The following is a 10,884-nucleotide window of genomic DNA, read 5'->3' as shown; positions in this document are numbered from 1 at the left end:
AGAAGTTGAGCCAGAGGTGTGAAGGCAGAACCATACCCCTTTTACCTGGTGAGCCAGTTTGGACTGGAGAGTCAGAGGCAGCTGGAACCTCCCCATCCCCACCAGACACTTCCTGGGGTATCCACCACCCCCATCTCAAACCCCATCTTGGCGCCTAGAAGCGCTAACCAAACGGAGGAAGCTGCTGGGCTTGGCTAGAGCTTCGGCGCCCTCTGGTGGCTATTCTCTCTAATAACAACTCAGAGCCCTTCCTCCTGCTTGCTAAAGAAGCCCTTGGGCTGCTGCCCTGGAGAGCTGATTTAATTCCTTTCCAAGAACAATCAAGCGCCTAACAGGGGTATTTCTCTCTCAAGTTGATCGTGGCACTCACTCCTGCATATCCTTCACCACTCCTCCTTAGTCAATGGTCCAAACCCTCTCCATACAGGTAAGTGGCTTTAATCAGCCTCTCCTCTTGTTTGACTTGGCTTCAGGTAAGGTTCCCCTGCTCAGAGGTGGACAGAAGAAGGAACTTTTTAGAGGACTGTCAAGAGACGGGTGTCTGGGATGTATGTAGCCTGCCCACCGAGTGACCTCTGTCTGCTTTTAAGACTCTCCATTCATGGCCACCAGCCCAGCTTTTCTGGGGCCAAAGAGTGTGCAACCCTGACCCTAGAACACTGCGTGCCCAGTATTCAAGCCACCTTTTGGGTTGAGCCCACTTGCAAAATCCTAGAGCACACAGAGCATTCGGCAGTAGAGCCTGTCAATAACCCTATTTATATGTGAGAGGGCTAGGTGGAAAAAAGGCAAGGGTTGCTTTCTGGTGGAAACCACCATTGGACCTGGAGTGCTTTCGGTGACTGCCATACGCTGCAAGTAGGAAGCTAGAAGCCTCTTGTTTGTGAAATTTGTAAGGTTGTCGACATGGGGGTAGCAGCCTAGGTAGATATGCCCTGCATTTCCACTGGAGGGATGAGAGTGCCTTTTCATATGAAATCAGCTTTTTCCAGAATGGAGTTTTGACTCTGCTGCAAGCTAGTTGAGCCCACCGAAAGAACTTGTGCACACAGAGCTTCTGTCAGCTGAGCTGGGTCAGTAGCCCTAGTTATGTGTGAGGCCTAGATGGAAAATAGGCAAGGGTTGCTTTCTGGTGGAAACCACCATTGGGCCTGGAGTGTTTTGAGTGAGTGGCATACTCTTTGCAAGCTGGAAGCTAGAAGCCTCTTATGTGTGACATTTGTAAGACTGCTGACCTGAGGGTAGCAACCTAGGTAGCTCTGTTCTGTATTTCCACTGTAGTGAACAAAGTGCCTCTGCATACTAAAGCAATCTTTTCCAGTGTGGAGGACACGTTTTCAGTGTGTTGCGAGCTAGCTGAACTCACTGAAAACACCTTGTGCACACAGAGCATCTGGCAGCTGAGCCCGTCAGTAACCTTACTTGTATGTGAGAGGTCTGGGGGTGGGAGGAAGGCAAGGGCTGCTTTCCAGTGGAAAACACCATTAGGCCTGCTGTGCTTCCAGTGACTGGCGTAGTTTGCAAGTAAGAAGCTAGAAGCCTCTTGTTTGTGACATTTTTAAAATTGCAGACATGAAGGTAGCAGCCTAGGTAGTTGTGCCCTGCTTTTGCACTGTAGTGAGAGTGACTTATCATACCGAATCAGACTCTTCCAGCATGGAGGACATGTTTTGAGTGTGTTTCCAGCTGGTTGAACCCACTGAATAACTGAGGGCACACAGAAGCTATAACTAGGCAGTATGGTGTAATGCAAAGAATGGTCCTGGACTCAGAAAAACATGGACTTGAAGCAGTATGGTGGTCCAGCCCAGGTCAAAACTGGCAGCACCAAATATAAAGGCTTTGGTGGTAGAAGGGAATGGAATAATCTGTAAGAAGTGGCCGGATCTCCTATACCCTCTGCATTAGGAGACTTCCTGTTCCTTACATACAATCTCAGGAAGTATATCTATGGACCCTCCGTTCTCAGGAAGTTATGATATAAATATGAATATAATCCATTACAAACAAAGGAATATGTCTCAGACAGACAGGAGATATAGGAAAGGGAAATAAGGGAATCTAACAGAGGGGAGGGAGAAACAATTCCTAGGGTGATGGTGAAAAGAGATTTCAGGAGGACAGTTAGCTGTGCTCCAGCCACAGAAAGCAAAAAGTTCAGACTGGACAAAAAAGATTACTATTTCAGGAATGATGTCTTCAACATGGATGAAACAGATAAAAAACAACTGGTATGTCTGAATACAGTTTTGGGTTTAATTAGCAGTACGTATATAGAAACCCATGCAAAGTTAATTATTAACTCGAGGAAAAAAAATGCTGTAGAAGGTAAGAATAACACATCACTTAGCTGTACTATGTTACATAATCTCAACAATGTAAACATTTTTAATCACAGTCAACAATGTAAGCAGTGAATTACATATGTTGGGAAAAGGGGAAAGGAAATGTAATACCTGGGAAGCAGAAGAGTAAAGCTTTATATTAGGAATCAAAGAAATGCCTCGATTTGAAAAAAACAGTAAAACAATACAAGCATGTCCTTTGGAGATACGGTAATAAATAACCAAAAAAGTCAGTGAAAGAGTCTGCTCTGTGGACAGGAGATGGGAGGAGGTCAAAGGAATGGTATTTTTCACTCAGAAAAAAATTTTTTATAGCTCTGGTTAACTCTAACGTATGTGTACAGTTTAACTGAACTTTAAGTGATAACAGGACCCCCATCCCCTCCCCGTGCCAAATCTAGCAGAGCACTTAACTCATAAAAATTCAATAATGTTAATCATTTTATTATTATGATGACAAGACAGACAACAGGTTTTCATATCACCATTACATTCATGCTGGGGATAACAATGTCTCCTCTACTAAAATGCTACCTGATTTTTTAAAAACATGTTATTTACTATGCTTGGAATATCTGGGCATGCTCAACAAAATAAAAAATTATAGAACACTCCCAATTTTTTTTTTTACCTTAAAGTATCTAATTTTATACAATTTACACACAACTTTCAACTTCAGTAATAGAAACAATGAAATTATTTCACTTCTTGACATTTAACAAGACTTTTGAACTTCCCAAGACATGCGCTACAACCACACAATAGAGTGTCATCAATATGATGGTCTTGGCATCTTATATATTATGCTCCCACTTTAAATTAAGTCCTATTTTCTAAAATAAAAACAGGCAAAGGTAATGAACAGGCAGTTCATGAAAAAGGAATACAAACAGCCAATAACAACACTGATATATCCTCATTTGTAATGAAAGAAACACAAATTTAAAAAATAAGGTACCATTTTTCACCTATATTGGCAAAGATTAAAAAAAAAAAATTATAGATGACCAGAAAGCAGGTAGGTGAGGGTGAGAGTGGTCACACAACACTAACTAGAAGTGTAAATTATACAACTTTTTAGAGAACAATTTGGTAATACTTATCAAGGCTCTATTAATCCCTTTGAACCAATCATTCCCACTTCTAGAAATCTGCTTTCTTAAAGATATAATTAAGCATGGACCTCAAAATGTGGTCACCAGGATATTCAATGTACCACTGCCCAGAGTAAAAACTGCAGACATTCAAAGTGTCTAACACAGAGGAAAGAATGAATGCATCATGTTACACCTTCCTTGTGGCAGGCAGTGGGTTTCCCTTTGATGCCGCTCCCCTGACCCTGCTTAGCTTCTTCCCTATCAATAAGTCTACTTACCACAGGCCGCAAGTATCAGAGTTCAGCTTTCTCAGTTACCTGAGTCAACAGAAACTTCAGGGAAATTTTTTGAAGGTTCTTAAGAGGAAAAAGTCTTCCTCACTCATAAAACAACTGTTCCTGCCTTTTAGATGCTATTTCTATGAAGATATGAAGGTGAAAGTTATAGCAGTGGCTCTTAAGACCATGATGGAGATGAGCCTAATAAGGCAAAACCAATAAACTGAGGCAGAGGCCAAAAAAAAGTGTCCTTAATGACACCTCTGAATTGTATGTTAGGTGAGACAATAAATGCCCTTGATTACTTAAGTCAGTTATATCTGAACATTGTTACCGTTGGTCAAAAGCTTCCTGATAGTAGATGTACAACACAATACTTCAGAACCACTAAGTTATGCTACAGAGGAGTATTTATGAACAGCAGATGTACAGTTAAGAGAAAAGAATTTAAAAACACTATGTTCCCATTTAAAAAAAAAAAAAAAGCAAGTATATTAAAATTGATTCATTTGTTAAGAAAAAGGTCCAGGAAGATACTCTAGGTTTTAGCAATAGTTACCTCTGAAATAGTTCTCTCTGGAGAGATGGAAACTCGCGTGTTTCCTTTTTGTATACTTGCATTTTCTATTTTTTTCTACGATGAACATACATCACCTTAGGATTCTGCCACTGATTTCTATTTCTTCAGTCAACCCAATGTGATTTTGGGGAGGAAGAAGAGGTACACATGTATTCTAAGTGAGCTCTCTTGAACTAGAAGTCCGCCTTTTTAATAGGAAAAGTTGTTTCTTCTTTTTTAAACTGTTTTGTGAAATAAAATTTGATACTATCAGGTATTTATTTTTTAGTGAATACAGAAGATTACAGTTTTCATTTCCCTTTGTTACTTAGAAAATTGTATCATGACTTTGTACCATTTCGTATTGGAATTTCTTCTGTGAAACAAAAACAGTCCCAAAATGAAGGATCTTCAGGGGTCATAGGAACAGCAGATGATATTAAATCATTGAAAGTGAGAATAGTAAACTGCCTCTGGGTTGGTTTAGAATCATCTTGAGATGTAACCTAAAAGGGGAAAAAAATTACATTACCTAAATGTTAACTGCATATTAATCTTATGGTCAATTTCATAATTAGGAAAACAAGAAACTAGTAATTACATTTCAATAATATTAAGTTACACACTATATATAGTGACATTAAATGACAACACTGTAAGATTTCTAAATAACTTTCTTCACTCCTTATGTGTTGCCAAAGTAACAAATCAAGAAAAATATGAAATGACCTGATTCTCAAACCTTTTGTAGATAATAACCAGTGGTTATTTATTTAAAATGTGGATTTACTAAGTCACACTTCCATCAATTCTGACTCAGTAGATGAGTAAAAAAGGATCCCCAAATATATACTTTAACAAGCAGGTGGGTTATTCTGATAGAGAGGACCATCAGGCCAACTTTTGAGAAATACTCTAGAGGGCGCATCTGTAAAAATTCCCATAACCACAGAGATACAACACTTCATTAGGAAATGATTCCTTCAACACTAAGTTTAAACTCTAACTTAGAAGTTCCTGTTGTGGCACAGCAGAAATGAATCTAACTAGGATCCCTGAGGATGTGGGTTTGATCCCTGGCCTCGCTCAGTAGGCTGGGGATCTAGCATTGCTGTGAGCTGCGGTTGTGGCCAGCAGCTGCAGTTCCGATTTGACCCTTAGCCTAGGAATTTCCCTATGCCGTGGGTGCCGCCCTAAAAAGCAAAAACAAACAACAAAAAAAACCAAAAAAAACAAACAACTACAACTTAAACTCTGTGATAGAAGCCTTGTTTATGACTCAACCCAATGTGGGCTATCTTCTATACGTGCTAGTAAAGACAGCACTTGGGTCTTCCACAGTGCTTTTATGAGGTCAATATCTATTTTACATGATTTAATTCCCACAACTATGCTGATACAGTTGTTCTCCCAATTCTATAGATAGGGAAACTGAGGCTCAAGATGATCAATCAATTTACGAAAGCTTACAACATAGGTTACATGGTAGACCAGGGCCTGGAACCCAGCCAGGCCTTCTGAATAGTACCTTTGCCCTTTTCTCACTATGTCACTGCTACCTAAATAGGCCATCTCCAGGGAAATAAAGTACTGCCATGTGCAAATGTTACAAAAAATATAACTCTCTGGAAACATAAGGTATTTGTAGAAAGGATAATGCTGTGACTTCAGCACAACAGTTAACCTGGGTCAGAATATCTTCAGATAACAGGGATTGATTTTAAAATGTCATCTCTTTTTTGGAGTTCCCATCGTGGCACAGTGGTTAACGAATCCGACCAAGAACCATTTTAGGTTGCGGGTTTGGTCCCTGGCCTTGCTCAGTGGGTTAAGGATCCGGCGTTGCCGTGAGCTGTGGTGTAGGTTGCAGACGCGGCTTGGATTCTGCATTGCTGTGGCTCTGGCGTAGGCTGGTGGCTACAGCTCAGATTAGACCCCTAGCCTGGGAACCTCCATACGCCAAGGGAGCAGCCTTGGAAAAGGCAAAAAGACAAAAAAAAAAAAAAAGTCATCTCTTTTAAAGGAAGATAATTAGTGAGGAATTTTAATTCTTTTTAGTCTATCAAAAGTCCAACCTGTAGACTGAGCTTTTTTTGAGGTAATGATGCATACATATTGACCACATCACATTTCCACAGGTGAATTCCCTAAAAATAATATGCATATAGTTTTAACTATTGTAATATTATCGGTATTCCTTAATTAAAAACTTCCACAGAATCACAACTATGTGTAGGCTGAGTCAAAATGCTAACGTTTTCTTTTTAAAAAATTTCTCAAATAAAGGGAACCCTCCTGCACTGTTGGTGGGAATGTAAACTGGTACAGCCACTATGGAAAACAGTTTGGAGATACCTTAGAAATCTATACATAGAACTTCCATAGGACCCTGCAATCCCACTCTTGGGCATCTATCCGGACAAAACTCTACTTAAAAGAGACACATGCACCCGCATGTTCATTGCAGCACTATTCACAATAGCCAGGACATGGAAACAACCCAAATGTCCATCGACAGAGGATTGGATTCGGAAGATGTGGTATATATACACAATGGAATACTACTCAGCCATAAAAAAGAATGACATAATGCCATTTGCAGCAACATGGATGGAACTAGAGAATCTCATACTGAGTGAAATGAGCCAGAAAGACAAAGACAAATACCATATGATATCACTCATAACTGGAATCTAATATCCAGCACAAATGAACATCTCCTCAGAAAAGAAAATCATGGACTTGGAGAAGAGACTTGTGGCTGCCTGATGGGAGGGGGAGGGAGTGGGAGGGATCGGGAGCTTGGGCTTATCAGACACAACTTAGAATAGATATACAAGGAGATCCTGCTGAGTAGCATTGAGAACTTTGTCTAGATACTCATGTTGCAACAGAAGAAAGGGTGGGGGAAAAAAGGTAATTGTAATGTATACATGTAAGGATAACTTGATCCTCTTGCTGTACAGTGGGAAAATAAAACAAATTATTAAAAGAAAATTTCTCAAATACCAATTAATAGCAGAAGAAAGCACAAACAGATTTTGATTGGAAGCACTGATGTTATGCCAGAATATGTCACAAGGTCTCTCACATATCTGATACTCTAACTATGGAAATAATCTAAGAGTACTATAAAAAGGGGAATTTCAATCTCACATACAGTTCCATTACTCATTACCCTTCAAATTAGTATCCTTATATTCAAGACAACCCCAATTCACCAGGAAATTAATCACCGTTAACATGACCAAGATGATGACTATCTTGAATTTCTATCGAAAATATGAGTACCAGGAGTTCCCATCGTGGCACAGCAGAAACGAATCCGACTAGGAACCATGAGGTTGCAGGTTTGATCCCTGGCCTCTCTCAGTGGGTTAAGGATCCGGCATTGCCGTGAATGTGGTGTAGGCTGAAGATGCAGCTTGGATCTGGCATTGCTGTGGCTGTGGTTAGGCCAGCGGCAACAGCTCCGATTAGACTCCTAGCCTGGGAACCTCCATATGCCGTGGGTGCAGCCCTAAAAAGACAAAAAAAAAAAAAGAAAAGAAGTAAAGAAAATATGAGTACCAGGACAGTGCTACCAAAATTTTTTCTTTGAGTATTTAAGTGTACTTGAATGTGAAGAAGCAGGTGGACATGCTTTTAAAAACATTTCTGTGAAATCTCTGATGGTAGATTAGATAATGAAAATACTTCTAAAGTCTATAATTTAAAAAAAGCCAAAACCTCTAACCTGACATAAATGATTATTTCCATCAATAAATAAAAGATAACTTCAATACACGCTTTTTAGAAAAAAGTCAGAGAAATCTTAAAATCTTACATCCTGATGTCTCGATCCACTGGGTTTCCTAACAGCTACTGCAACAAAATGGTGCTCGTCTATTTTGCTTTCCTGGAAAATAAAATGAGTAAATATAGAATATCAAATATATAAACTTACATATACTTCTATTTACATCTCTCCCCAATACGGAGACATATACCCACACATAGATATATTCCTCCAGTTCCCCCAAACAATTTAAGTCACATACTTTTGGCCCTTTAATATAACATTTCGGTATGTTTTTCCCAATAAGGACATTCTCTCATATAAACATAGGAATTAATAACTTTGGTATATTTAACATTGAAGTAATACTTTTGGCTACTCTGTACTCTGAATTCTGTGAATTAATCCATTTCCCCAGCTCCAGTACAGAAGCCAGTCGAGGGTCAAGTGCTGCATTCAGTTGTCATGTCTTGCTAGCTTTTCTTTTGTCTTTTATCACATTAATATTTCCATCTCCCACCTTTTTTTATATAAAACTGCTCATTTTTGGTCTGATGAGTCTTAATGATTAGATTTAGATAATACATTCTTAAGAATACTCCATACATGGAATGTCCTATTCACAGGCACATGGAGATAACCATCTGCCCTTACTGGTGATGTTAGTTTTCTATCTGCTTAAAGTGCATATTAAAAAAAATCAGATTACAACTCTGGTTCATAAGCATTTAGTTAACTACATACCACAGCCTATGGAAAATCATGGTGGAAATTCATAGGTAAGACTTAACATGCAATTTCCTATTTTCTTTTATGTATGAGATAAATGGGGAGGGAGCTTTAAACTGTAAGAGACACTGAGGCAGTTACCAGAGAAAAGTATGAACAACTATTAAAAACTAAACAAAATTTCATCAAAAAGCCACTTTACTAAAGCATTCTTCCCTAAGAAATCAGTTGAAATAGGAAACTACAATCAGAAATAGTATAGAATTTTGGCTATAAAAGTACTTAGGGACTTTTCCCCTTTTATCTTCCTCATATCTTCATACCTTAAGATATACAAATTAGCAAAAAAAAAAAATTTCAAAAAAGATAAATTTAGGAAATGTTTCGAGAGGTTTCAAGAGAAAAAATATAACTAGCTAAATATGAGAAAAAGATTTACTAACTCAAAGTTTATTATTAAAAAAATTATTCTGGCGTTCCCATCGTGGTGCAGCAGAAACAGATCCAACTAGGAACCACGAGGTTGCACGTTCAATCCCTGGCCTTGCTCAGTGGGTTAGGGATCTGGCCTGGCTGTGAGCTGTGGTGTAGGTCAGAGATGTGGCTCGGATCCGGCGTTGCTGTGGCTGTGGTGTAGGCCGGCAGCTGTGGCTCTGATTAGACCCCTAGCCTGGGAACTTTTCATGTCTAGGGTGTGGCCCTAAAAGGACAAAAAGACAAAAAAAAAAAAAAAAAAGAAAAGAAAGTAATGAAACCGGTAAATTAGCTAGCTAGCTAAGCCAGTTCATTCAACGCTACTAAATTTAAGATTTAATTTTAGGACTCTAAATTTTCAAGACTTTCCTAAGCTTACAGTTTTTTACCCATAAATTTATTATGAATACCAAAGTTTCCTTAAAATCTTCAACAAACTGAAAGGGGGCAACAATATTTTACGTTTTCAGGAGATAGTTTAGCAGTAGATTACAAAGATTAATCTGCTTTACTTAAATCATGTTATTTTCTTAGTATGTGTTTCACCTTATAAACAAAAAATAAAAGTTGAAGGTATAACTTAAAACATCCAAGTTTTGTATTTTTTTTTCCCAATGGTAAAGTACAGAATAAAATCTGTCATAAATGTTAACATTTCTACTTTTTAAAGCACTTCCTTTCAAAAGCAAAGCAAAGAATTTCTATTTCGACTAATCTCATCATTTGAAACTTTTTAGTGGTACCTTTCCTGATAGAAACTGGTTATGAAAATTAAGAGCCTAGGAGTTCCCGTCATGGCGCAGCAGAAACGAATCCGACTAGGAACCATGAGGTTGCGGGTTCGACCCCTGCCCTTGCTCAGTGGGTTGAGGATCTGGCGTTGCCATGAGCTGTGTGTGGTGTAGGTTGCAGACATGGCTCGGATCTTGCGTTGCCATGGCTCTGGCGTAGGCTGGCAGCTACAGCTCCGATTCGACCCCTAGCCTGGGAACCTCCATATGCCGTGGGAGCGGCCCAAGAAATGGTAAAAAGACAAAAAACAAACAAACAAAAAAAAACAAAAAACAAAGATAGGAGGCAAAATGTGGTATAAGAAAGGGGAAAAAAATCTTGGTCTTAGTGGAAAGAGAGAATGCACCTGAGTTGCACTTAAAAACTGTTAAAAGAGAAGCCAAGGAGGAAATTGGGACAAAATGGGTGGGTGGGTGGTGGAAGAATTAAAACAAATATAAATAAAAGGGGTTTGGAGATACTAAAACAACAGAGAGCAGGCTGTGATTTGGCTGCAATGTGCAGTTTATACAGGGAAATAACGGCCAAAAATGAAGGCTGAAGCAAAATAGTGGCAAAGGAAGCCTTTTCCTTAGGAGGATGTAAAGAGGGCCCACGTTAGAGAAGTGGGTAGGGGCCAGAAGAGTTTTCAGAGGAAAGCATGTCACTGCTGACCAGAGGGATTGCTGTAACATAGGAAGGAGGAGGGGAACCAAAAATGGGTCTGGGCTTTTTAAATTCTGGATGACGCAAATGGTGGTACCATCAAAAAAAAGTAAAGTTAGAAAAAGAAAATAACTTGAAGGGCAATTATGATCTCTCATCTGCTGAAACTGTGGTGTTTGTGTAGTCT

General features: G+C 39.2%; 1 protein-coding gene across 2 annotated transcripts in view; it reads right to left on the bottom strand.

The window, feature by feature from the left end:
* AASDHPPT (aminoadipate-semialdehyde dehydrogenase-phosphopantetheinyl transferase) overlaps positions 2,242-10,884 on the bottom strand; it is a 44,672-nt gene continuing 36,029 nt past the window's right edge. Inside the window, exons 5-7 of one of the 2 annotated variants that reach the window (XM_005667292.3) lie at positions 8,106-8,177; positions 4,635-4,785; positions 2,242-4,521 (exon numbers count right to left, since the gene is read on the bottom strand). In XM_005667292.3, coding sequence (XP_005667349.1) covers positions 4,517-4,521; positions 4,635-4,785; positions 8,106-8,177 — 228 coding nt within the window. In that variant the 3' untranslated portion in view covers positions 2,242-4,516. Of the gene's footprint in view, positions 4,786-8,105; positions 8,178-10,884 lie in introns of both variants that reach the window. The other variant, XM_003129822.5, reaches the window with a different exon arrangement.

Source organism: Sus scrofa, chromosome 9 (genome assembly GCF_000003025.6).
Source record: "Sus scrofa isolate TJ Tabasco breed Duroc chromosome 9, Sscrofa11.1, whole genome shotgun sequence".
Lineage (NCBI taxonomy): Eukaryota > Metazoa > Chordata > Mammalia > Artiodactyla > Suidae > Sus > Sus scrofa.
This window is presented reverse-complemented; position numbering and strand designations above follow the sequence as displayed.